This window comes from Cygnus olor, chromosome 12 (assembly GCF_009769625.2).
Source record: "Cygnus olor isolate bCygOlo1 chromosome 12, bCygOlo1.pri.v2, whole genome shotgun sequence".
NCBI lineage: Eukaryota > Metazoa > Chordata > Aves > Anseriformes > Anatidae > Cygnus > Cygnus olor.
In genome coordinates this window covers 13,972,876-14,000,680 of record NC_049180.1, presented here as the reverse complement: position 1 = coordinate 14,000,680, position 27,805 = coordinate 13,972,876, and the positions used below count along the sequence as shown (strand labels likewise).

At 42.1% G+C, this 27,805-nt stretch overlaps 1 protein-coding gene across 2 annotated transcripts; it reads right to left on the bottom strand.

Annotated features, from left to right (window-relative positions):
• Positions 1-1,017: 1,017 nt before the first annotated feature.
• MBTPS1 (membrane bound transcription factor peptidase, site 1) lies at positions 1,018-27,430 on the bottom strand. Of its 2 annotated transcripts, none has more exons than XM_040570743.1 (23): positions 27,359-27,430; positions 25,068-25,560; positions 23,276-23,533; positions 22,672-22,875; positions 22,196-22,306; positions 20,860-20,969; positions 20,363-20,479; positions 20,211-20,278; positions 19,066-19,168; positions 18,130-18,281; positions 16,992-17,153; positions 16,254-16,398; positions 14,985-15,173; positions 14,270-14,442; positions 13,195-13,310; positions 10,480-10,636; positions 9,479-9,603; positions 8,378-8,455; positions 5,836-5,976; positions 4,094-4,225; positions 3,697-3,823; positions 2,901-3,031; positions 1,018-1,835 (listed from the first exon to the last, which is right to left on the bottom strand). In XM_040570743.1, the coding sequence occupies exons 2-23, from the start codon at positions 25,252-25,254 to the stop codon at positions 1,639-1,641; spliced, it is 3,183 nt and encodes a 1,060-aa protein (XP_040426677.1). In that variant the 5' UTR covers positions 25,255-25,560; positions 27,359-27,430; the 3' UTR covers positions 1,018-1,638. The 2 variants fall into 2 exon arrangements, with proteins under 2 accessions (XP_040426677.1, XP_040426679.1); XM_040570745.1 differs by lacking the exon at positions 27,359-27,430 and adding an exon at positions 27,259-27,327.
• Between the last annotated feature and the right edge of the window lie 375 nt (positions 27,431-27,805).

Sequence of the window (27,805 nt, the reverse complement as noted above, 5' to 3'; positions counted from 1 at the left end):
TGAGCCCACCCAAGGGCTGAATGGGCATCACCCCGAAGCTGGGGACCTGGGGGCAAGAGGCCCATCCCCTGTGGGGAGGGGGGAACACGCCGTGGCTCCACACAAATGATCCCCTGGGACCGGCTCATGTCAGCATCCGTGGGCTCAACGCGCGGGGCCCCCGGCCCCAGCTGACAGCCCCTAATGCATTTTTGATTTCCCAAATATGTGCCCTTCTGATCTCGGTAAGGCAGATAAAGAGACTTTAATCAGCTGCTCGGAGGAATTAGGGATGGCTAATTGTGCCTGCCACCTCCATTACATCTCTGCTGCCTGCGGGGCTTATAACCATTTAAAAGGGCCCTCCCAGGCCTTCATTAGCTGCACACCAAAGGCTTCGGGAATAATTGGCCTCTATGATTTAGAAATTGGCCACTGGGCTGTAAAATACCAGCCACTGGGAAAGGCTCTTAATTCGGAATGGTGCTTTGATACAAGTTGACTCTGGTTTCAAGGCTGCACTGGGGCTGTAATCTCTCATTAGTGCTGACGAGAGGAGTGAGACTCCTCATTAGCACTGGCCAGAGCAGAGGCACCAAAGCTTTCTAGGCTCCCTCCAAGAGGAGAGCTGCAAATCAAAGGCCATGTTACGGTGCTTCCCTGTGGGCTTTGGGTGTTCCTTGCCGGCATTTTTCTACCTTTCTCCCATTTACTGAGGTGTTCAGCCCCCAGGCTGCAAGTCCCTGTGGGCTAGCTGCTTTACCCACTGCTGAGCCCTATAGCTCATCCCCTCCCCCTTTTTTGATGGGACAAGGGCTGCTGATATATTTTCTGCAGCTACCTTTGTTTGAAGACAGTCGAAGGTACAAATAGACGGTCCTTACTGTGGATTGCCCAAGTCCCCATTTCCCCTGGTGAACATTTCTTTTAAGGATAAAGATACGGGGGGAGAAGTGGACACATGAAAGTTTTCTTTACTAACCCGCCTGCTCCCTCTGACTGACAGTGGAAAGAAAAGCCACATTACACGTTGTCTCAGCTTCATATAGATAACATATTTATTGAAAATCTGTTTCACCAACAATGGTGAAATCATGACCAAAAATTACAAAACATCACGGTAGTTGGCTTTATAAAAATAAACTGCAGGACTATGTCTCACCAATTTGTACTAGTCTCTCCTGCCCCCTCCCTCCTTTACCAATGTAAGTTGCACTCTTCAGCATTAGAGCATTCTAGAAAATTGCATCCCCTCCAAAAAATGCACTTGCGTTCCCTTAGCAGAGGTTCTTAAAGTGACTCTTCCCCCCACCCTCCCCAACAATAAATATAGAAAATAGCCTCTAAACAAATAAATTTTAGTTTGGTCAGCTTACAAAAAAAAGGTCCATTTTCCCCCTCGTGGGTTATGTAGTGACTAAGCAGCCTTTTAAACAGTATTCAAGTCTTTGGCGGGTTCGGCTGCTTAAAGCTGCAGTTTTATGTACAGATGATCAACTGAGGTCCTGTTATTTTCTCTCCAGAAACCAAAGACTATGAGATGATGTCAGATGCGTAGCGCCAGCATGGTCACCGCATTCGCTGCACCTTCGCTGGGAGTAATCGACCATACAGGAAAGCAACTGGTAGAAGGAGGTCATCTTTGGCAAGCGAGAGCTTTCACACAGAAGGCGTCTTTGGTGGATGAACCTGTTGCATAAGCTGCGGTCGCTTCACTCGCGGTTTCCGTCTCTTTGGCCTACTCTTCGCTTTGTTGATCTGCACCACAAAGAACGCCAGAACCACCATGGCACCAAGGAAAGCAAAGACTGGAATGGTCTGTCCTACGTCCTGGTTGTACCGTCCGGGCATTATACCTAGAAAGGCAGAGAGGTTGGGAAGTGACATGCAACCACAGGAGCTGCAACTTCTTAGCAGCGTTAACGCTATCTAGAAAAGTGATCCGATGGCAGTTCTTACTCCAAGACAAAACAGCCATAATCAGATTACATTTCAAACAGGAAGATTAACAACTGCAGACCAATTAGTGAAAATAAGACAGGATGCTAACTAACTTAACAGAAAAGCACCAACATTTCCACCTTGACCTACTTGGGAACATCAAAGCATAACCCAGACTTCCCCTGCAACAACCACCGTCTGTTCTGCATTAGAAGAGAGAAGAGATGCAAGCACTTGGATCTTTACCACTAAATGTTTTCTATAAATGCCATCAAGCCTATAAATTTTCTAAATTATTTCTATAAATGCCATCATGCCTCAAGCCATGAGAAAAGGGATTTTGTTTTGCTCCAGAGACAGCATGTGCATGCAGCGAGGACGAGCTATACAGCCCTTCCTTTTTAAAAGAACCATTTGGTCATGCAGCTCAGGCTGGGAAAAGAGCATGCGTGAGGCTTTCAGACAGCTTCCAGCTGGGCTCACGGTGCTGAGCTGATAACGAGAGCACCATTACACTGAAAGCTGTTTCAAGTGCTCTACATCATTTGTTAGCCTAACACCTTCCCCAAAGCACCGTTCAGGAAAAACCCTTCTGGACTCTGCTTTTGCATCTGTGCACTCACAGAAGGAATTTTAATTAGGAGGTTTTGCATTACCGGGCCACAGCGCCCAAGGATGGAGCTGCTGCTGCCTACCACAGGTCTGAACAGTGCCAAAATAAGCCTGGACTGGCCAAAAAGCACCCAGCAAAATCTTCCTCCCTGTATGCCATATGACTCCTTTCGAATAAACTATTCGTATGTAAAAATATTTCTCTCTGGCTCCATCAGTCAGTCTCTTACAACACAACCATATTTGTATTTGCATGATTTTCACAACTGAAGGGGAACATGTGTCCTCCCTCGGTCTGCTCGGTGTTTGTTTTAAAGCCTGTATAAAAAGCAAGCAAAACAACATCGTTCCAGCTTTTCAACCCTTACCTCCAGGAATGTCCCATGCTCCGCTTTCGCCAGGGGACAAAGGTCTCACTTGGGGTCGGTTCTGTCGAAAACTGGGCAGGGCCACTTTATCAAGGTCAATTGATAGCAACTTCTGATGTTTCCAAAGGTTGCTAAAAGAAATTCAAAGACAGATGTCTGCACACTTACTTCAGTAGCACAAGGCACTTTATAGAAATATGTATAGAAACCTTGCTGAAACCTGCATGTTACTCACTAATTCAGACCCAAACCATAATCCTGTCCATTCTTTAGGTTTTGCAGCTTGCAGGCCTCCAAAGTTCACTGCAGATATCACAGGGACACGCTTAGATCAACAACTACTTACCAGCAATTCTTTCTTGCACACAGACTACCAAAAGCTACCATTAGGAGCTCAGCAGACAAGCACGCTGACACATTTGCTTTTGAGTGACTGACAAAAAATACACCACAGGGCAGAGTTCGGCTAGCTGTCCAAGAAAGTGCATCAGAAAACTATTTCAAAAGCACGTGGTGATGATGTATTTATGCAAGCCCTTCAAGTTGGGATCACTCAATCATAACAATGTGCTGACCTGTGAAGCTATTTTTAAAATCCGTCAGTTTCATACAATATAGTGTAACCATCAGGTGAGTCAGAATTACTCACTGAGGAGGCATTCATCATCATTTCCTCTCTACAATCTGGTGTTTCTCTAGGAAAGGAATTCCAGCTGTCCATTGCAAAAGCAGACGGAACAAATGACTTTTCTGCTGAACTTGGAAGCAAGACTTTGTACAGAAATGCAAGACAAACCTGGGAGCAGTTTCATTCAAAGGCTGTGGTTTGGCCCAGGAGAGGTGAGGACAAGCAGGAAGGGAACGGGGCTTAGGGTCTCCCAAGTGAGCCTCGAGCACCTTTGAGTATCGATGCAGATGGTTACCTGCAATTCACAGTAGAGACAGACTGGGTTACCAAGAGACTGGGAGAATAAGAGAGTTCCCAACATTTCCCTCTGCCTAACCAGACCTGCTGTAAAGCCAGGAACTCTTTATGGTAATGACTCACAGCTAACTCTCACAGTCAGAATTACAGAGCTCACGCCGAGCTGGCCTTACTGGTATGTAAATTCAAGGGTCTGCCTTGGTCTGCCTCAAATTCCACCCTGACACCCCATCAGGTGCTGGCTCTGCTTGGTAAATAAGGCTCTCACCTTCCATCCGCTCCGGGAGAGAGGCGCCCACTCCTGATGGCGGTCGCTGGCGGTTTTCAGAATGGCTGAGACTTGGCGGCGTCACCCCGTAGGAGGTGTACTGCAGGAGGGAATCCAGGAGCCAAAAGCAATCTGTGGATTTCACAGCCCCAAGCCCCAGCACAAAATAGGCATTACGCTACACTTCAAATGGCTTATCTTTTCTGTTAAACAGGATATGGTGGCATTCAGAAGCACAAGGAATTTCTCATTCTTGTTATTCTCCTTTTGAAGTTCTAAGCCTGATTTTGGAAAGATGCAACTTTCAAGCCCTCCTCCTCCACCACTACACAAACACAAAATTAATATGTTCAGTCTGAAAATATCTTCTTGTCTTGTGTACCAAATCAGGCTCTTTTGGGGAGAAAGTCGTAAAATGACAGGTCTTAAATATGGGAATTCCAGTTTGGACAGAGCTACCCAAGCCACTACAAAAAATTACGAGTTTTTTTCAGTAGAAACACAGGGAGCTCTAGGCTTCTGATATTACTTCTATAAGGGAAAGAAAAGCAATTTTTTTTTTTTTTTTTTAAGATGACATAATAAATACCTTGCAAAGAAAATTAAAAAAAAGGCTTTTTTTTTTCTCCCCAGTGGAAAGTTCTGACTCATTTGCTTTCCCAAGCTTAAAAAAAAAAAACAAAGGAAGGGGAGAAGTTCTGGCTACATTCCAGCTGAAGGAAAAGCAGTACTGACAAAAGCTGTTGGTTCCCAGCCTGTTGTGGACCACACCACAGCATACTTCATCATGGTTTTCCTTTGCACTTCAAAAACATATGAAACCTTGTGTTGATTCTCTCCTGAATTACTGCTGTCTTCAGCCAGAGCTACCTCTAATGCACGTGTACTCCACCTGGTTAACACCACGGTCCCCTGAAATTTCCATTTTCAGGAGCAGGACAATGTCTTTCCAGCCATTTCCACCATACAGCAAAACTACTTTTCTCAGAACTTCTCAACCCAGGGAAAAGTTGGCTGGGAATGGGAATTAATCTTCATAATCCTGGTGTCCCTTAAACCTTCACCTTTGATTGTTAAAGAGGTCAATCAGATTTTAAGGATTTATATTCACAAATGCTTGGAATTTACCTCAGTTAAAGCTACTGATGTCTCTGCGGGAGACACAGCTCCTGGTTCACAACTCAAAAGCTAACTTTAAAGGATTTTTTTAGAGCCTCTTTAGAGCCTTCCACTTTTTCCTTGCTTCGCAGGTCACACTGAATTTAACAGCATTAGGTGGTCACAGAGCATTACTCTATTACTTAATTTAAAGCTGCACAAGAGGCGCCGATGTGTTGGTGTTATGGCAAGTCACTGGAAGCCATCCAAAGACAGACAAGGAGAAACCAGAAAAACTTTAAAGAAAATGTTTGGAAAAGAGAAGAATGAGCTAAAGATGGAAAGCTCACTTTGGCAGTAAGTTACTTTAAACTCAAATAAATTAGGCAAGGGATGGAAGCCCAATATTTTAAAGTATTAGTGACAAAGACCTAAAAATAAATATATATATATATACATACATACATACACGGGGCACTCTAGTTACAACTGCAGTAGAGTTCCACAGAAATGAAGTTAAATCTCACACAGGAATGTTTAGAGATTCCCTAGAAAGCAGCTGTTTCTAGGGGAAGCTGTAAGAAACCCACAGGACACTTGCTAGCTTAAGAGAATAATTCTTTCTGCGTGTCAAATGTACACACCTTTCTGTCGATGGCTGTCATCCAAGCAATTAGAGTCGCCATACAGAACAATTCTGCCACCACCTTCAGAAGGAACTTGGTAAAGTCCCAAAATAGGGACATTTTCAATTACAGCAGTCTCCTGTTTTAAAACTTCAAGACCTAAAACAAAGCACAAAGAAATTTCAGAGCCTGCAAAACAACGTCAAGTTATCTACAGATCAACACAGTCTACACTGCAAACTTACAAATGCAGCTATGCCAGTCTTCGTGTCACAGATTTATGCAAAATGTTTTTAAAAAAACATACATGGTGTTAAGATAAAAATCAAACTGCTGCAAGACCCTGATTGTGAAGTTTTCTACTGATATCAATGTTTTCCTTCTTTGGTGCAGAAGCAAAAAAAAAGACATCAGATCCTGGAAGAACTTCAGCATTCTCAAATCAAAAATCCTAATATTTTCAGCAACAAGTTTTAAATCAAACTGATCTACCTTAAAAATCACGTTATGTTGTTCTAGTCCTGCAGAAGTCTACAGAACATGGTAACTTAAAAAGCAGCTGTCACAATGCATACTGCTCTTTGCCAACATACTGCTGTCATGCCTACTTTCTCCTACAAGAAAGCCTACTACGGAACAAAAAAAAGAGAATAGGGAAGTTCCATGAAACGCGACATCTGTCTCTGCAAGCAGCAGCTGCAAGACGAGGGCTTTGACTGAACTCATTTAAATCAGCAGTTCAGGAGAAGCCCATCTTAAAGACTGCTGGGCTTGCATCTCTCTGCAACTCTGCAGTACCCACTTCCCTCATACTTCACCTGCTCAGCTTTCAATTCAGGAACAAATAAAAGTATTGTTTAGTGAGGATACATATGCCAAAAGAAAAAAAAAGTAACATGAATTTTCCCAACCTTGCCTCTACTGCAACCTTTGGCAAACTTCACTCCCTCCTCACCCCAGCTGCTCTTTGAATTGGCAGGTAGAGCCAGGTTTTGTTACATCCAGCCCCGCCAGAGTTCAGAGATAAGCCTTTTCTGAAACACTTGCACCAATATTACAAAGAGCAATTTGGAAGTATCATTTAAAAGCCTACATCCAAAAGCACTGCGCATGACTGAATAAACTGGCAACTTCAAACACGTTTGCGAAATATTTACAATTTTAATCAGTGAATGAAAAACACGGAAAAAAGCAACCAAAGGAAGGTATCATGGCATGAATGGGTACATGAAGCAAAACCCAGAGGACACGTGGCTGTAAATCTGCCCTTTGCATCTTACAAATCTATCCAATTGTTTTTATCTCCAGTGAACTTGAAGGCTGCCATAAACAGCAAGAAAGAAAGTGCCCCAATTCATGAAGATACTAAAATAAAGTCTGTAGAAAACTGATTTTTAGGTTGAAATGCTTCCCACCTCTAACACTCATTTCAAAAAACAAAGAAAGACGACCAACCTCAAAGTACTTGAGTCAACTATTTAGTCTCCTTTACTTTAGATGCTGCCTTCAGAGAACAGAAGCAAAACATAGAGCTCTTTTGTTTCATGAATTGAAATGAAAAGGATTCAGAGAAAGCAGGTGCAGCAGGCTACCTGTCAAATGCCGTCTCCCTCCCCCTCTCATACAGAAATACCTAAGCCATCAGCACAGAGCATTTCAGGGGTACCACCTGCTCTCCCAAAGGCTAACATGGATGAGCTCCTTACTGCTCCAGAAAATTTATCTAGTAAGTAATCACATGTGCCTACTGCACACTAAGTCACCCAAAACTACAGTGCACTTCCTCATCTCCTCTGACAGCTGCTGACTTGTAGCAGAAGCTATGCACACACTTCTGCTCCCACACTCAAATCCTCTACGTACGTAGACACAAACCTGACCCATGATATCATTAAGAGTCCTGGTCAGCTAGTCCTACACAGCATTTCCTAAAGGCTCTTAAAAACAGGTCTTTGTTGCCTGCTGCTGTTACAGCTCTGAATTAGTACCTCATAAATTCAAAGGTATTACGACAAAACTTAAGAGAATGGATGTGCACAGGGAACAGATCACTCTGGTCTGAAAGCACAGGCTTTCTGTGTGCCTAAAATGTTTCCCTTGTGAGAGTCTAGTAGGCAAAACTTCGTCTAACAAAATCCTCCTCACCTATACCCTTAGGTCATCACAGCTACCGTAACACTTAAACCAATTTTGGCAATGGTTAGATTAATTCTGCGTACAAATATATTTCGGTATCACTTGCAAGTTGTGAAAAACATGGACAAGGAACACAATCTCCTCCCCTAAAGCCACACACACGTGCAGATTTGTTTACATACAGCAAAAAGACTGCACATATACACTTGAATACTGCTGTACTATATAAAAACTGTGTATACACAGTCACGTTGCAGCTTCCTTTAGATATCCAACTGCACATTTTACACAAAATGAAAAAATACCCAGCCTTTCAATGCATTTTTCACTCCACAGTTTTTACACCTTTAGGCTTTGTAACTTTGCTCTGCACTGACTAACAAGTTCTACTTAAAATGCAGAGAAAAGACAAGGAAAAGCATACCTTGATCCTTAAAAGTCTGTGCAATTACGATGCCATCTTCTGGAAACTTTGCAATACTGCATCCTGATGCATAATTCACTGAAAGACATCACAAAATTGCATTTACAGACTAAAAGTGACGCTTCCCCCTTCCCACCTAATTCAGTGACCTGGCTAAACAAGCACAGAAGAAAATATTCCCAGGAACATTTAACATTTATCCGAATTTGTGTATTTTGACCAATACATATAGATAAGGCATTTACTTCTAAGTGCACGTTTTCCAGGTTCATTCACCTCTACATACTGCTTTCAAGCTTTTCCATTTATGAGACTGACACTGCCCTTTTTTAAACTGAAAAGCTTCATCAAACGCAGTAGCTTGCACTAAGAGTCATTATTTATAGAGAGAACCTGTCTCCTTCAGTCAGTGCTGGGGAGTGTACAGAGCCCCGTGCCTTCTCTTTTCACATACACATTCCAAATGAACCGGTCAGAAGGCAGAGATTTAGAAACAAAGGACGAAAACATCAAGTGACTTGGTCAGAAAAAAAAATACAATAAAGACTGGCTAGACCTAGGAAGTCTGAAAGCAATCAGGTCATGGACCTGTGCCCTAACCACGAAGTCTGAACTTGGAACTAGTAAAACACACTCATTTCGGGCTACTTCAGGGAAATCGATTCAAAAGATCATGAGAACAGGAATTTACAAAGCTTCTCAGGATGCTTTGACGCACATCTAAATTGGAGTATCCCAAGGAAAGACTCCCAATCGATTTTCTTCCTCCAAAATCTAAGATTTCCACTTAACTGCAAAACAAACTATGACTAAACCAAAGGCTTCATCTTGGCAAGCAGTATTTATAGTACAGACAAATACAGACGCCCCAAGAATACCCTTCACCTGGAATTCAACCATAAACTCAGGACATTTGTTATCTTGTCTGAAAATTCATTAGATGCAGGAAATGATCACGTAAGCACGCTTATCAGACTCTGTTCACTCAATTTCAGAGCAGTTCCCTCGACTCTCACTCAAGCTGATCCTCACAGAAACTATTTTCCAAACAACCAACGTACTGTTGACAGCCTGTTTTAGGCAAGGGACTCCAGTACTCACTTTCATGGTTTGCCAGGGTAAAGTCGCCTTCGTACAGTCCATCGCTGAAGGCCATGTTCCAGACAGACAGCAGGTCATTGAGAGCTGGTATGTTAGCACCTCCAGTATCAGGCATCCACCACTGTCTACAAAAATAAGTGTAACACAGTGAATTAGTATAAAGAAGGTACTCCTAGAGTCTGTATTACGAAAAATCAGGTCTCTCCACACGCAGACGTTTTCAAGTCACTAAAATAACGAGCTCAAAACTCTCAAAGCCTCATTTAACTCCGGGGCACGTGAGCAGCTGTTTCTCTGACACCTATGATTCTGAGCAGAAGTAAAGTAACATTAATGTTGTAAAGCTCTCACTACATTCCAGTTCCATAGAAAACTCTGTTTTGCTACAAAGAAATTCAGTCTTAGGTTTGCTGTTTGGCTGTGATGAGGCAGAAGTCAGTCATGTCATTTGCTTCTAGCTTTTTCTAATGAAGCAATGTTACTTGCTCCCAAGCTGCAGAAAGATCTTTCTATCTTAACATAAAACAGGCTGAAACTACGCTAATTAGAAAGGTCATTACCACCACCGTTGATATTAATTTATTTTCCCTTTATAAAGTACACTGGAATAATTTCAACATTGGCTGCACATCCCAGTGATACAGTCCGCAAGCTACATTTCTTTTTTATTCTGCTCTCCAAAGTGAAAACGTCTCAATTTTTCTTTGCCACTCTCCAATTTTTTACTTCTTTCTATTGTACATGTTTTCCTGGGCTTTAAAATAAGATTACGTTACCAAGGGTGGTTTCAGGATCCTGGTAAAATAGGAATATATTCTCCTCAAGCTCTGCAGCTTAATGTCAGTTTTGCTCTTGAGGTAGTCCCTTCTTAGAGGCAGCTCAAGAAGTGCTGCAGGTACTAAGGCACACTGTATCCCATTTGGGGTTTTTAGGACAGTTATGTCCATAAAACACCAGTTCTATGACATTGTATTTCCTACAGAAATTAAAGAAAGAGCTACCTTGTGTTTTCATCATAAAACTTGACTTTTCTCATCACAGATGTGTTGTACCAGTCACTGAACACTATAAGCGAAAGGCCGTTATCAACATCCCTCCTCAGCTTGGTGATCTCTTCAGGAAAATACTCTTCCTCGCTGTCCACCATCAGTAAAGTCCCTGCGTGTAAAAGAAAAAGCAGAGTTCACCAGCCTGTTCATTGTCACGTTATCAGTATTAACACAACCCATGCAAAAATTAATACAAGTGGATATTTTGCACAACTGTCTCTGCATGACTGAAAAGCACAAACAGGAAAAATACTTTACTCCCTGAAAATATAGTTGTGCTTTTACATTACTCCTAAATATTAACCCATTTTGCTTCTTCACTTTCTGATTGCTCAGAGAGGTGGTAGAATCTCCATCCTCAGAGACAACACAAACCTCAGCAGGACGATACCCTGAGCGATCTGATTAAGTCCCGTGGTCCTTGCAACCCACCCAATTCTGTAAATCCAGGCAGTCTGTGTTTAGAAAGCCTTCTGATAAAGGTCCTGCAGAAACCAGGTTAAGGATCTGGAACGACAGGCCAGTGTGCACCCTCAGCAAGTTTGCACACAATAGAAATTAAAGAGAAGTGATAGATGGGCCACAGTGTTAAGCTGCTCCACAGAGGGACCTTGACAGGCTGGAGAAGTGGGATGGCAGGAACCTCACACAGCTCAATGTAGGGAAATGCAAAGTCCTGCACCTTGGAAGGAATGATCCCATACACCGGTACCTGTATGGGCTGACCCTCTGGGATGCTGCTGTGCAGAGAAGGACCTGGGAGACCTGCTGGGTAACAAATGGAGAGTGAGCCACTGATGCACCTTTGTGGCAAAGACCAACAGCATTGTAAGCTGTATTAGGAAGAACACCACCAGCAGGCTGAGGGTGGTTCCTCCCTCTGCCCAGCAGTGGTCAGACAGTTCTGGGGTGCTGCATCCAGTATGACAGGCATGGACATGCAAAGACAGAGCTGGGATTGTTTAGGCTTGAGAAGAGAAGGCTCCTGAAGAATCTTACTGACGTGTATAAATAAATGTCTGATGGGAGGGAGCAAAGAAGATAAAGCCAGGCTATTCTCAGTGGTGGCCAGTGAAAGGCAAGTGGCAATGGGTGCAAACTGAAATACAGGAAGCCCCATTTAAACATAAGACAAAACTGGAATGGGTTGCCCAGAGAAGTCATGAGGTCTCCATCCTCAGAGATGCTCAAAACCTGGCCGGACATGGTCCTCAGAAACCTGCTTTGAGTAAGGGATTGGACTAGATATCTCTACTGAACCCTTGCAACCTCAGCTATCCTGCCATTGCACACTAACAACAACATTCATGTTCAGAGGTGCCAACAAATGCCAAGATCACACAAAGTCCTGCTGTCTCTTCCAATTCCAAAGCAGCATCATTCAATATGGGTTGCAAGATTGGAAGAGATGTCTCTGCTTCATCAAGTCTATTCCCCTGCAAGCGCACCTGTCATGTAACTATTTATAAACAGATTTAGACTGTTTCTGAACCACATTATTTACCCCCCACTGCTTCTACTGCAGAGCTTCACCAGAGTTGTCATTAGAAGGCTTCTATTTCAGCCATTTCCTCATTTCATTTACCAAATTTATTCCACTTGCATATTTCTGTTCCATTTCCTCTCCTTAAGTGCTTTCGCCTTCACCTCTACCTACTTGCATTTTTCAGGCACAGAAAGCACTCACCTCCCACCTTAGTCTATTTTGGCAATCTAAAAGCCAATGTCTCCTAGCTTCTCCAATCTCCTAAGGAGAAACATGAGCTGTAGCTGACAAATCTGTGCATGCAAAGCAGACCTGCCCTTGTGGTGCCCTGTCAGCAATAAATTTAGAGGTCTAAGAGCAAACTATTTTATTATGCTTTTGAGGGCTACCACTTCTGTCTCCAATTGCACATCTGCTGAGTTCAAAAAACAACAGTACAGTATTTGTTGAAGAATCAAGAAAAACAGAAGATCACTAGACCACATTTCCAGAACTAAAAAACTGCCAGGAAAACGCACCCTCACTTTACAATCCACTGGAGAAACACCCCAGACCAAAAAAAGAAGAGGGCCTTATCGGAGCCTGTCAGGGTTAACTAGAAGGGCATGCTGAAGCAGAAAAGACCGTGGACAGCTCAGTTTGTCTCCTGACTAGCAAATCTATCAAACCTCCAAATCAAACACAGAAGAAATGAACCACACTGATCTGCTAGTACACAGGGTTGTAGAGAATACTCTTCCCCCTGTTTTATCTATCCACAAAGACCAAAGTTTCAAAATGCCACTGCTGAGAAAACAGAATGGACACTTTCAATTTGAGTCTGCATTCACCCGTGCTTCATTCTGACTGTGCAAAGATCTTCTGGCAAATTCAGTTCTACCTCTGTGGGACTGAATACAGAGGGGCTTTTAACCTACTCAGAGGTGGGTTTTCCTTCTCGTTTTTTTCAAGATAAGGATACAGAACTGCACTAATTCTACTATACTCCCAAGCAAGCTTCTGCAGCGACACTTTACACAATTTAGTATTAGCATATAAATAACAGATACACCCACTGTTGTAATATTTTTCTATCTAGCATTCTATCTCAGGTCCCCACAACATTTTTGGTCTTCTAAAACACAGGCCATTTTAGGAAGAAGTTAACAGTGCTGAGAACAAGGCAATTAGCACACACTTACCATACTGACTTGCATCAAAACATGTAAATGGGGAACCAAGAACTTCAACAAAGTAACCCATGCTTCTTAGGTGCTGGTACATGTCCCTGAAGTTTGTGTGGATATGGTCTCCATTCCTTAGGACAAGAGAAAAGACTGTTGAAGACATTTTAATTTGGCATAGAGGAATCTGATTTACATCCTGTAATTACAGATTATTTCCCAGTTTCCTTTCTGAAAGGTCCATTTTTTTCAAAGGATAACCAGTGGTTTTCCAGGTACCATCCCTTCTTTGCAAACTTTTTCCACAAGTGACACTGGTTCTGAGTGCTATGAAGACAGGTAATACAGTCAAAGCCAGAGACTGAGAACATCCCTTACAAAGCACAGTTCTGTATATTTGCAGCACGTCACAGAGGAACACTGCTGCATTAAAACCAGATCCACTTCACAGGACTTTCTCCTCGATGAAGAGCCAATAAGAGCAGTTGTAACCACTAACTGGAAGAAGCACACAAGACAACCTGTAAATAATTGCTGAACCTCAGCAAAGAAGTTCCTAGACAACAGGTCAGCCATTCCTTGCCTCAGTCTTTCTAATTTCTCTTTTTTTTTTTTTGATAAGTGAAAAAAAAAAAAAGCAGCTAATAAAGTGTCTCCCTCAGTTCCATGGGAGAAATCACAGAATCATCATAGAACGACTCGGTTTGGAAGGGACCTTGAAGATCATCCAGTTTCAACCCCCTGTCATGATCAGGGATGCCACCCACTAGATCAGGTTGCCCAAGGCCCCATCCATCCTGGCCTTGAAGGATTCAGGACAGGAAGGAACTACGCCTTGAAAACAAACCAAAAAAGAAACAGGAAAACAAAACAAAACAGTGTTTTAAATGGGTATTTAAAAAGGTTTTCATTTCATATGAAACAAAAACCAGAGAGAATAAAAACAAAAACCTGCACAAAAAAGCATGCAGAATATAAGATATTTTCATGGCACACTGAAAAAGGCCAGGGGCCTCTGGCATTCAGTGAAGTTATTCTCTATCATTAATACACAATCAAGAAATACTGATTTAATAGAAGCTGAGATAAATACCAATCCAACGGATCATTCTTCATCCTCAAATTATCCCTGGGGAAGTATCCTGGTGGATAACGGAGATTATGATATTGATCCCAAAGGACTCGCTTGCTACGAGGCGGAGTAGGAATAATCTTCACTTTTATTGGAAGCTTCACCGTTGAAGTCTGCTCTGCACCGTTCTTAGACTGAAGGACAGAACAAACCACAGTGAAATTCATTTCCCCCACTTAAACATTCACCAGTTAACTGTGGAGTGTATAAGACTGAAAAAACAGAAGTATCAAGTCTATTTTTAGTAACCAGTACCAGCTTTGGAAACCAAGAGCTGACGTTTGCCTTGCATTACCGTTGTGTGTTTTCTGCACTCAACTGCTTATATTTCTGCTCAGAATGTAAAGTACTTGAAATACCTTACAACTGTCATTTGATTTAAACCTTCAAAACCTTAAAATCTTCTCAGGAAGTTCTCAGGAACTTAGGGATGATTCTGTGAGAAAGACACTTAAGCCATCTCTTTTTCAAAACATGTTACTAAGAATTCATAATAAAAAAAATGACATTAAGACCACCATTATTTGTACTCGTCAATTCCTTGACCCCAATCTAACTTATGCGTCAAATTACAGGACCAGAGTAATCCCATAAAAATAAGGTATCTGTATATTGTGAAGCAGCTTTAATAATTAACACCACTTCACCCCCCCACCCAAAAAAACATAGAACTCACTTTATTTTCTGCAGGAGATGATACTGTGATCATAACATGACCTTGAGCGATGCCTTCCCAAGATGCTGCTTTCTTCGCTACCGAGATAGAAATTGCTAAGTATCCAGACCAAGGCCACAACACAGGGGAATAGGAGAAAGCCACTTCAATATTATCCCCATTTTGTGGGAGGTAGGGCTGCCAGTCTGGCTGTGAAATGAAGACAGGACATTGGTAAAACAGTATTTGAAGTCACTAATTTCTGTACACACAGCCCTCCTCCTCTGCCCACAGGAATAACCCATCTTAGCTTTTCTGAAGATAATGCCAAACTACAAGAAGTCCACAAAGCCAAAAAGATACATGTTGTGCCAACAAATTAACCTAGTCGTGACAGCCTTAATGATCCAGAGTGTACACCTTCCAGAGGCATGACCCTAAGCAGCTCTATGGACAGCATGCTAAGTGCACCCAATTTAATGTTTTGAGGTCCTGTGCAAAAAGGTATTGGCAAAGACATGAACTTTCCTTTCTGTAACAAAACGGGTTATGAGTAAGAGATTCAAGCAGATCACACTGCGTGTGCCTGAGCATTACAATTAGCTAACGATGTTGGATAAGAGCTTCTATACCCTTCAGTGTAAAGCTCGAATCTAAAACAGACCTCAGGATTCACACTAATATGTTGAAATTAAGCTCATTTATATTAGCTAGAGTTTTGAGATACGGGCCTTATGTAACTTGGGACAAGTTACATATCTGTTCTATATTTAACCTTACTTAAAGCTTAATCAAAAAAAAGTTTAATCCTCTCTTTTCAACCAACATGTTCAGCAATAGTGGTATAAAATAACAGATCTTGCAGCAGGCCTTGATAACCCAACACATTCAGGTCGTTTTGACCACATAAGAGGCACAATTAATAACATCAGAATCCTTTACTGAGATTTCTTATGCTCCAGACCAAAGAGATGAGGAAAGAATATCCAGAAGATCTTAAATGCTATCAGAACACAAAGAAATCTCTAAGTGGATCAATCCAAACTGGTTTTACGAAGACAAAGCACTACACACCCCTGAAACCAGCGCGCTGCTGGAAAACCTGCAGATAGTTCATTGTGACAAGTCTTACTAATCTGGGTGCGTCCTTTAAAACCAAACACTCTGCATCTCTTGCTCTCACCAGTAAGAACGGTTACTTGTTCTATCAAATGTATAGCTAAAATAATCCTTTCTGGGAAACTTTTAGTAACGTTAATAGTCAGGACTTGGAACAACGTTGACTCTTACCTTGTCCACAATTCTCCCAGTGACTCCCATGCCATTAAGGATAGTAACATTAACAATGGTTGGCATCCCTCCGTAATATATGGGCTGAGAACAATAGGGCCACATGTAGGGACATTCTGTCAAGTCGATATAGCTTGGACTCAAACTAAAAGCAAAGAGAGAGGAGGCAAAATTAAAAGAAACAGTAAGAGGTACAGGCTGCTATACAAAACTGATGTATGAGAAAATTACAGATAAAACATGCCAGTCATAGTTACTGTTTCAAGCACTCATCTCACTTCCCAAATACGTCCCAGAATCTTCCTTTCCCCTCTATTTTTATTTATTTATTTATTTATTAAGTTTGGTGGTGTTTTTTTCTCCACAAAGCAAAAGAAACTGTTCAGCACAGTGAGAACGTTCTCATTCTGGAAAACTAAAATTTGACTACTGTTCCATTTTGTTCTAGATGGCATTATTCATAACATCTGAGAGCTTAAATTGAGCCTAGAAGAGAAAGTACATTTAGCTTTCAAAGACACTTCAAGCCCCTACACTGCTCTAACTTGAGTAAAAAAGTCACTGTTTTCATCCCCTCTCCTGTCAAAATCCATGCTTCAGGATTACGTAAGATCTATGCAAGTTCTCTGTTGCATAAGCACAGATTGCTTAACTGAATTACAGGCATATCACCTGCTCTCTTAACAGAAATATAGCAGATCATAGTATATTGTTGATTAATTAAGGATTAAAATTAACCTGGCCTGTGGTTTATAGCTGTTGAGGATCTGATAAGCTCTCAGGAGATCCAACTTGCCATGTCCTTGTTCAAACATGTTGACTCCGGGAAGTCTCCGTGCCGATGCAATAAGTGCCTGCTTCATACTTGCTGGATTCACCATTTCACGCTTCTGAACTGTGCTGAAATCGGAAACAACAGATCACATTAGGTGGCCTTTATTATTCTAATTTCTTGCTTGTCTTGCTTACTGTTCCGCCTTAAGCTGTAATTTCATTTAAAGCAAATGCAAACAAAAATTAGGTTGTTGTGAACATCTACAGTTTCTACTTGTCCATTATTAATTGATTTCCCACTGGCATTGCTGAAGATGAAAATAGAAGTGACAATTTTCTGACAGATTTCTCTTGAAAACCAGTATTACATCAATTTTTCTCCTTACAATGTGCTCCATAACCAGCATTCATAACCAGGGTAGTATTTTTATATGCTAAACACAATATTCTGAAAATCCAAGTCTCTGTAACTGGCAACTTGCTGGGATCTTCCTCCGCATAGCTCTTTCGGGGGTGGGAGGTAGGCAGAAATAGCTTTGTCGTCTAAAGAAAAATGCATCATTTTACAGAGGAAATACAATGATTACTTCGAATTTTGGACATAAGAGTTCTTTATTTAAAAAACTCTTCTCTCATCTTTAGGTAGTAACAGTGACAAGTACAAAGTAGAGACTTGCAACTCCTATCTTCCTCTTATTCTTCCATGTGCAAATAACCATAAAAGCCCGTACAATAAAATTTACAAGTATTTAGATAGCTACCTGCTGTAGGTGCCTCTTTTGAGTAGCTGTTCTTCTACACAAGTGACAAAAGCAATTCAAAATGATCAAACACGTAACAAATTTACTTTGTAAAACTGCTCTCCCTAATTATATTTTCAAATATGTAATTATTATTCAAAACAGGCCCAGGAAGGTTAGAGCCACTCAGAGAAGGTAATGCCTCAGGGAGAAGACCACCAATTCTACCCCTTGAGATTTTTTTTTTTTTTCTAAATGTAAACACAATTTAGTTTCCTTTGGTGGGTTTCTTTAAGTTTTTTGTTTTTTTAAATGACCCTCCTGTATTGGAATCTTTTAAGGGACTCTTACTTAAGCCTTACCTTACTAACAAGGTAACAGCTCCTGCTACTACAGGAGACGCTACGCTTGTCCCAGAGAGAGAGCGGCATCCGCCCTTCATACCAGAACCTCTCACACCAGAGCCATAGGTAACAATATCAGGCTTCACTCTACCATAACCTCCAGGCAGCTCCTGTGAAAAGAGTACAGATGGATTGGTGCCCTAATACATTAGGAACACTGCTTGCTTCATTTGGGCATTTAAACTAACTAATGGAGGTAATTCAGCAGTAAAATGATTTACTAAATCAGCTATGGTTCAACATAAGAGAATGTCATCTAACACTTAAAGAAGGGCTCAAACTGTGTACGGCAAATCCTCAACCCAGGAAAGGGACGTCAACATTACTGCCAGATCCTCCAGTATCTTAGCTGAGCACGAAACTACCAACTAAACGATAACCACGTTGCTACCTGGCTAATGAGAAGCAGTACAAACAGAAAATAGTACGTAATAGTGTCCTTAATCAAGATCACAAAGCAACCTCATCTGAAATCATGTGTGTGGTACCAGTCACCCCAGTTCAACTGTCAACTGCAAGTGGAAAAGATATGAAATAAGCACAATGTTACACGTAGCACCAGGGAAGCCTAGGATTTAAGAAAAAGAGCTGGCTGGCCTTCACTTCTGCAGTGATTTGTACTCACAGTGACTCAGAAGGCGCTGGGCATTTTAGAAATACATCAGAAATGTCAAAAGCAGCCAACATTAATGACGAGTACTCCCAGACAGAGTATTAAGCTTCTTGCTTCAGGTCTTACATCATTCTCTTACAAGTCCTAGCTTCCATGAAATCTTTTATCACTGTTCACTCCACACACACCAGCTGCATGAGATTACCCCTCTGAAAAAGGCTCCCTTTTGAAAGCGCTTATTTTGGTTGCATATGTGGCTGGCCACAGTCAAAGTATCTTACCCAAGTAGTCATTCCCCGAGATGAAAAGCGAGCTATATTGTCTTCAAAGTCAATGCCGCCTACTCCAATCACATCCATCTGGTCAGCTGGGTTATTCAGAGTCCTAGAACAAGTTGGGAGTTAGCAAGACAATAATAAGAAAAAAACCACACTACCATAGCCATAAATTTATACAGATAGAGGGCACGTTGCCATCAGATTTTTGTCAGGCCTTCTTTCTATCTAAACTGCACAGAAACAAATTTTGGTCCTGCCTAAGACAGTTATGCTCTATCACTAAAAGCAACTTCTCAAGCACTTAAGAACTTACATGTAACTTACACCAAACCATATATCTCCAGACAAAAAAAAATAAAAATCTGTTTTTAGGCATCTATTTTAGAAATACACTACAAATAATTCGTGCTTGATCCTTCTGTGTTCTTTAAGCCTGAGATCTGTTCTCAAAGATGTCTGCTTCTACTGCTGCAGCAGTATCAGTTGGAAGCCTTGGAAGCCCTGCTGTTCTTTTACTAACTTCTCACTGTCTGAATGAAAAATATTCACCTAAGTAATTCACAAACGTATTACTAATGCAAATAACAGAGAGAGAAGTAGAAGTCTAACTTCGGTCACTTTCTATGAACAGATTACAGCAAAAAGGAGGAGAGAAAACCCTCCAGAACAAGCACAACTACCTCCAGAACCATTTAAGAACATATTTGCCTTTTTTTCCTCTTGCCATGGGCAGGGATGCCACCCACTAACTCAAGTTGCCCAGAGTCCCACCCAACCTGGCTTTGAACACTCCCAGGGATGGGGCACCCACAACCCCTCTGCGCAGCCTGTTTCAGTGCCTCACCACCCTCTAGGTTAAGAATTTCCTCCAAACACCTAATTCCTCTCCCCTCTTTTAGTTTAAAACCATTCCGCCTTGTCCTACCCACATCAGAAGTTGCTCTCCATCTTTTTTATAAGCCCCCTTAAGTACTGAAAGGCTGCAGTGAGGTCTCTCCAGAGCCTTCTCTTCTCTGAGCTAAACAACCTCATCTCTCTCTGCCTTTCTTCACAGGTGCTCCAGCCCTCTGATCATTTTCATTGCCCTCCTCTGGACCAGCTCTAACAGATTCTCACCCACCAGAACCCAAGTGATCACTAAAACTTACCCATACAGAGGGCCGTCGTTGCCAATAGCAGAGACCATGATCACGTTGTTGGCAGTCAGTTCCCATACCTACAAACAAACAGCATTTACAAGGCTCTGCCGCCAAAAAGACTTTTTGAACAAACTGAAAAGACTTTATTTCCTCATGCTAACCTTGTCAACAAATGGGTGATCCATGAAGTCTGGCCCACCAATACTTAGATTCAGTACATCTATCTTCTTTAAAATTGCATAATTAAAGGCATCCAGAAACCAAGATGTATATGAGACCTGCATAAGAAAGAAGAAAACAAAAGCTGTCATTGGAAAATCCAGTGATTCCATAAGGATACAGACTTCAGAAAGATAAAGTGAAAAAACACAAAGAAAGCACAAAACTAACAGTGGTTTCCTAGTATTTCTAGTGCTCAATATATTTATATTTTCAACACTATAAAGATGAGACTTTAACACATTATTTCTGAAAAACGTACCAGACTTGGAAACTCTAAGACATCTTGTAGTAAGCTTCTTTAAAAAAAGATATATCCTTCCCACTTAACAAAGAAAATTTATCAATATTTACAAGTACTTGCAGTATTCCCAAAAGAAAGGATTAAAACAGCAATTACCTTTAAAGGTAGAAATTAAAACACCTGTAAAGTAGCTACCTGGTTATTGGTGAACACTCTAAAGATGTGCAGTTCTGCATTTGGAGCAAATCCCTGGCATTCTCTCATGCTGGCTATCACACCTGCTACAAAAGTCCCGTGGCCTAAACCTATCACAGACAGAAGGGAACAAAATAAGATGTTAGAAGATAAAACATTTCCTTTTTATGGATTGTCATTGTTAAACACCACCTATACTATAAATCACATTGATCCAACACTTCACAACAAACTGTTAACACTGGGTTCAATCCTCATCTTCTTAAATTGCATTTTGCTATCGAGTTCAGAGGGGCCAAGATTTCCAGCTGATGAAACCTGGAGCAATGCACACTCCACAGTCTATTCCTAGTCCTAATTGCTATCAACAACATCAAGAGCCACACAAGGGAATCATGACAGATTATTTTGGCAAATGCTAGTCATGAGGCTAGCATATGCTTATGTAAACTTCTTAAAAGGTATTTATCCTGCCTCTGTAATAATCATATTTGGTTAAGGGTGAAAAATGTGACAAGAACACATTTTTTCCTCTCCTGAAAAAATAAACATGTTTTTTCTTTAGGGGAATGCCTGCTCTATATTTACTTGCTCAAAAGCTGCCTGTACAGCAACCATCTGGCCACAGCGCTATGAGGAAGTGTGACCAAAAACAGGTGCCACAATGCAAAGAAATACTGTGCTTAATAAAACCATGGAGGTGCACAGAACACTGAGCAAGATACATACACACATTGAATTCTGATTGCATTAAATTGCCAGCTGACTCACTGACACAGACCGTACGAAATGAATAAACTGTGAAAGCACACGGTCAGAGCAAGTTAGGGCCAACACATGAAAAAGGAACACAAATATACTGCAGAAAATAAAAAGTTCTTTGGAATGTCAAAAGCTATGAGGCAGCACAGCATTTGTCAATGAAAACTATATAGACTAGAAAAAAATACAGATCGCAAATCTTGAATTAGTTTCAGACTGCACAGTAAAGAAGGAAAATACTCCCCCTCCTAAGTATGGAAATACATATGCACTGTGAAACAGCAGAATACAATGTTTTCTTCCCCTGACATTTTCCAAAAGCTATGATGAAACACCACATATGATTAAAGGAGGCACACGCAACACCCTCCTGGAATCTTAATGCTATTTGTTGAATTTGGCAAGAGTACAAAGCACTCAGGACACTGAAAAATTAAGCTTAAAATCTCAAGATATATAGTTTCAACAGATGTTAACAGATGTGTTGCCACCACAGCAGCAACAGCAGCTTTGCAACACAAAATAGCACACATCACCTTCAGGAAGGGTCTCCCAGCTGTGCACAGTCACTCACCGTCATCCAACGTTCTCTCATTCGTCCAGTTTGTTCTCTCCTTTACATTTTTGAAATGGGGATGTTTCTCACTCAGCCCAGTGTCAAATACAGCTACTCTTACGCCAGCACCTAATAAAAGAAAAGGATTGGTTTTTTTTATTCAGCTTCCTAACAAATGTGTTCTGCCAAGTGAATGAATACTTTCATGTTTAATCTGCACGTTCACTAAGTTGTGGATTTAAAACAAAACTCTTACTCCATTGCAGAAATTGAGCCACAGATCATAAAACACGACTACTTCCTCGTAAGAACAGTACATACACACACACACACGAGCGCTCTATAAGCATACAGGGCACCTCAAAACAAAGCATTGCTCAACCTTTCCGGAACTGGCATCCAACGATATTAATACTTATCAGCCAATTAGCATTTCCTTGCGCTTCACTTGCTTCTCAAAGGAAGTTATTCTAAACCAACAAACGACGGCATACCCGTATAACCCATTTGCCAGAGGACATCCGCCTGCAGAGTCTGAGCAACTTGGCGCGGGATAGCTCTCAACAAACGCCTGCTCGAATGGCGACCTGTGGCGTGCCAGAAGCCAGAACCTAAAGAAAGACTTGCTCTTCTCAAGGGACGAGACGACTGCCATTTTTGAGTCCATCTGGTTTCATTGCAGTGCAACACAGGATCAGCTATATAGAATTCAGACAAGGAAAAAAAACCAGAAAAGTATGAGGAAAAACACAGGATTTGCTGTTTATGCAAATATCCACATCACATTGTTACTGTTTTTTTTTTCCTAGATATATTAATGGTGTCAAAGTGAAAGCTTCCATTTTATCCACTAGGGATATACTGGTCCATAATGTCTGTTAACTGACTGCTGCAAAAGAAACTTTTCTACATTGGAGATGGATTCGCTGCCATGCTTTAGGAAAGTTATGGCAAGACCCCAATAATTCATAGGCAAAGGAACAGCTTACTCTAAGTTAAAGAAAAACTGTAGGGCACTTTTCATTTATGCAACGGTAAACTAGCAGTCCTAAATTTCTCCAAAGCAGATCTCATGCAACCACACATAAAATTACTTACAGTCTGAATATTTGAGCGATCGGAAGACCTTCCGCTGAGGTGTTACTCGCTTGATGTTTGGATGATCTTCCAGTGTCAGAACTCCATCCTTCTGTTTCTCATTGATCTGGATCACTTCAAAATCGCTGGGATAGTCACTGGCTGGGTTGTTGCGGGGTACAATCCTCCAGTTCTCGATATCACTGCTTTTTAGCGCGCTTGAAATAAACTTACTTCTAGCTTTAGCTGTGAAGTATCCATTAAAAGCCACAATATACTCTGGAACAAGAACACAGATCATCAGAACTGATGTTTAAAGCAGCTTACTTGCACATGCACTTCATAAAGATCTCAATATTTCTTTATCCAGAATTAATAATCACAATTTGAGGCACTTTTTTTTTTTTTTTTTTTTGCTTTTACAGGTCCGCAATTTATTCGTGCACTACGTAAAACTTTTGCATGATGTAATCTGTAAAATATGATAAAGACCTTTGAAAGGAAGGCAGAATTGGAAATAGCATGGAAGGGTGAAACAAGTGGGGTGAGCAGGGGAGAAGGACTGTCACATCCAGCAGTACAAGATGCCATTTATATCAGCATATCTATTCATATATACGTCGATTTGATATGCCAATTCAATATGCTTCCTCACATGCATGAATTAAAGTCATCCAGCCTCCACACAGTATTGAGTTTTAGGGAAAATTACTGGCACCACCTATGACTCACACAAAAAACAAAGCTGTCCCCAACAGCCCAGTCCTCGACCTGCATTAGGAACTCGTGGGTGCACCATAGCCCCAGCACATATGGCTACATTTACCTCAGTAAGCCCCTAGCTAACTAACGCACAAGATGTCACTGCTGATATCTTGTGCATGTGTAGGTACATAGCTTCGCTGCGGGCACATTATGGGTACCCAAGGGAATAACCAGACACAGGTTCGAGGGATAAATTAAGGACAACTCAGATACTGACTTCTGATACTGAGTCAAGTGAGTCAGCACGTTACGTGACCCCACAGTTTCAGACACAGCAGAGATGTTGTCCTAAATGGCAGCTGTGCACCCTGCAAGCACTACAAACGATATGAGCTTATTGCACATCCTTCCTCCACAACCTGCTGCCATTCATACACCACACGTTCATTAAATTCATCCTGCAGTTCTGCAGGCACAGAGCTGCCCATGCCAACAGACTGCATTCTACACCCTGTTATTGTTTGTTCCTCCTGCCTCTTCACTGGCTAGCTTTGTCCAGCCTCGCAGACCTTCCCCGATTCAGCACCCACCTTTGCTCTGCTGCTTCCCTTTGCCCTTTCAGGAGTGGTATCAGCCTTAGTTTGCCTTTCACTGGCTCCCTTTGCACCTATCTTTGCTATTTTTCCACAAATGTACTATCACTGCAGAACTTTTTCTTGACAAACCCACACATTTCTCGTCTTTCTCATTCCTTTGCAGCCCACTTATGGACATGAGAGCCTTAATCACACCACCAAGCGGGTCAAAGTGAACAGCTACTAAGCACACCAAAGTGACCTGACCAGACCAGAACTGCCCACCTGAGCCTTCCCACTCTATTTTCACTTTTAACCTACTCTTTACTTCCCCCCTCTCCCTTTTCATGTTCTTCAAATTTTGTGCCAGGTTAAACCAAGATCCTTTGAAAAAAAAATCTCAATTTAAATGCAGATAATTTAGCAGATCTACTTGTACAGAGTCTCTGAATATTACAATTGCACAAACAACACAGTCCAGTAACATTCACTTGAACTTCACATGGATTTTTTTTAATGCTTAACTCTATTACCATGTTCCACGACTGTTGAAGTGAATTCCACTTTTAGAGTAAGGCGAGAACATCCAGGACATATGTGAGCCTCATGGGAGGAATTCCCTAGTCTGGTACTGAAGTGTTGTTTGCCACAGAGTAAAACAACAACCAGAACAAACCAGATGTTTGCAAACTTCATGGTCATAGAAGAAAATGCTTTCATTCCAAAAATTCCATATAATCAAATCACACTTTTCTTCGTTATAAACTAGTTCATTTTTGTTTCAGTAAACACTGCTTTCACTGTGTTGCTCAACTGGATATTCTTAAAGCTGTGTCCAAAGTAAGTATCGATTTCATGGTCTTTTGAGGTAAAGCCTAATAAACAGGCTCATTTCTTTCTACGCTTCTTCTCCATTTTGTACTAAAAGATGTGGTCACTCGGGATATGGTAGCTGAGTCCTGTACTCCATTGCTGATGGCAAAGTTAACTCCCTAGAACAACTGGCAAGGTTGTTTGCAAGCCAACCTGCAAGGCAAGGCAAAATAGTTAGGCAACAGAAAATAGCTTCAAGTTTGTGTAAACATATAGCATGGAAACCTCAAAAGATCATTTGGCAGTCAGCATTAGAAATAGCAAGGAAAAAGTTGTTTGTGTGTTTCATTTAGCAATTTTTCAAAAATGCTCGAGTCTCTTCCTGGCTCGCAACAGAGCATCTGTGAAATACACAGGTATTAACCTGGCAACAGAATAGACAGCAATGACAACCAAACTCTACCACCCTTTGCGTAGGTGGAGTAAGAAGAACAAAATGACACGCAAGGCCCATTAAAAGGAAAAAATAAAAAGCAAAATAAAGTACTAGCACGATAAAAAGCATCCAGACACTCAAAAAAGCATGGCTTTTTTTTCCCTTCACATCAGGAACACGACAGATGAAAGTACTGCTACGGTACATAATTTGACACAAGGAGAATCAGGTTTAAATTCTATTTTAGGAGCTGGTGAGGACAAGAAATGCTGTTACAGGAAGCAAATCTGCAGTCCCTATACTTGAAAAGTGATTATCAGCATGAAAGAAGCCTTTCAAGTTTTCTTGAGGCGCATTACCACAACCTGAGAACATCAGGGCAGAGATCAGAAATGTAGTAATGTGAAGTTAAACACTGGAAGTGTTTTCCACATGGAAGGGAAGCTTCCTCCCTTTGTGTTCCAAAGCAGAAGAAATGTTCAAGAAAATGAAAAAAAAAAAAAAAAAAAAAAAGATTTCCTAATGTTTAACCAGTAACTGATAATTAAAAAGCCATTAAAATATGAAAGAAGAGAAACATTTTTGTCTAGTCTGCCAGACCACGTGGAAAAGCCACAGAGAACAACACATTCCCGCAGCAACCAGGACTGAAAAGCAGGAACCTTATTAAGGACCTCACACCATTTAGCAGAATAGCGGACCAATCCCAGAGCAAATCCTTGAACAAAATGCATCAAGTTTTCACGTGACATCTGCTGCTTCCCTCTTATTTAAGACCCTCAAGTATTTCTTTGTCACAGCAACAGCATTTCCATCTCTTTCCACCTGAGGGATAACACCAGACCAGGCTGCAATTACAAAGTTTTCTCTTCATCCCTAAGCTGAAGGCGGTCACAGGACTCTAACTGCTGATCTCTGCTGCACTCTGCACACCTTATCACATTGCGGGCTAACAACCCACGCGGCAATAAAACCAAAAATCAACTCCAGAGATGAATAAAATAAAATAAACAAAACTATGGCATCTGAGGGAGACCCGAGCGAAGGAGCACTGCGCTGACAACCCGGAGTGTGTGACTCCCTCGTAACACACAGAGAGCTGGGGATTTGTCCGTGCCCCAAAAAGCAACCCCCGGAGCCCAAAAAGCAGCCCCCAGGCACGTAACCCCCCAAAAAAATTTGGGACCCCCAGCGGAGACTGTAGGGGCCGGCCGGGCCCGGGGCTGCTCTGCCCGCGGCTCTCTCCGCTATTTACCGCCCGTTACCCCCTGCCCGAGGCCTCGCAGGGAGCAGCAGGGAGCCCCCAGCCCCTGTTGGGGGGCGGAGGCCGGCATGACGCACGGGAAGACCCCGGGAGAGCCCCGGGCAGCAGCCCCCGGAGCGCGGCTGCGGGCTCCGCAGCGAAGCGGGGGTGCAAACACCGGGGGGTGCAGGCATCAGGGAGCGCAAACAACAGCTACCCCCGGCCCGGTTACCGCTCGCTATGAGGGCCCGGCGCTCCCCACACACATAAAGGAGGCGCAGAGAACGCGGCAGCCCCGCAGGGACCAGCCGCCACCCGCCCGCCGCCCTCACCGTGCCTCCACCGCCGCCCCGGGCCCCACCGCCGCCATTTTGTGCCCTGTTTACCCCCACCTCTCGCGAGAGTCCGGCGCATGCGCGGCGCGGGGCCGCTGAGACGATCCCGCTCCGCCTTCAGGGCTGGGGAGATTTCGGTCGGTTTTGGTTAAAAATTGCCGGGGGGTAAGGGAAAGAGGGGTCCCACCGCCCACCTGCTCGTGGAATACCAGGAGCACGCTTTAAGAGGGACCAGCTCGAAGAAGTTCGACCAGCTGAAGAACGTTTCCGTTCTTCTGCCCCCTTTTTTGGTGGGTCAGAGCTTCAAATGGTTAAATTACAAATAGCTGCTGGGCTATGATTTAACAGTGCACACATTTAATATCGCTGTAGCTTACTAAATGCTCTTAGCTGTATAACATGATTGCTTTGAGGAAGAGCAATTGTAAATACACAAGCTGTGTT

What these genes read in the sequence shown, in the direction of transcription:
- MBTPS1 (XM_040570743.1), bottom strand. Translation starts at nt 25,254, where the DNA reads ATGAAAGCATTTTCTTCTATGACCATGAAGTTTGCAAACATCTGGTTT. An exon ending in CTGGCAAATGGGTTATACGG is followed by an intron (nt 22,307 to 22,671) that starts GTATGCCGTCGT and finishes TTCTTTTATTAG; the next exon opens with GTGCTGGCGTAAGAGTAGCT. An exon ending in TTTTGATGCAAGTCAGTATG is followed by an intron (nt 10,637 to 13,194) that starts GTAAGTGTGTGC and finishes TTTTACACGCAG; the next exon opens with GGACTTTACTGATGGTGGAC.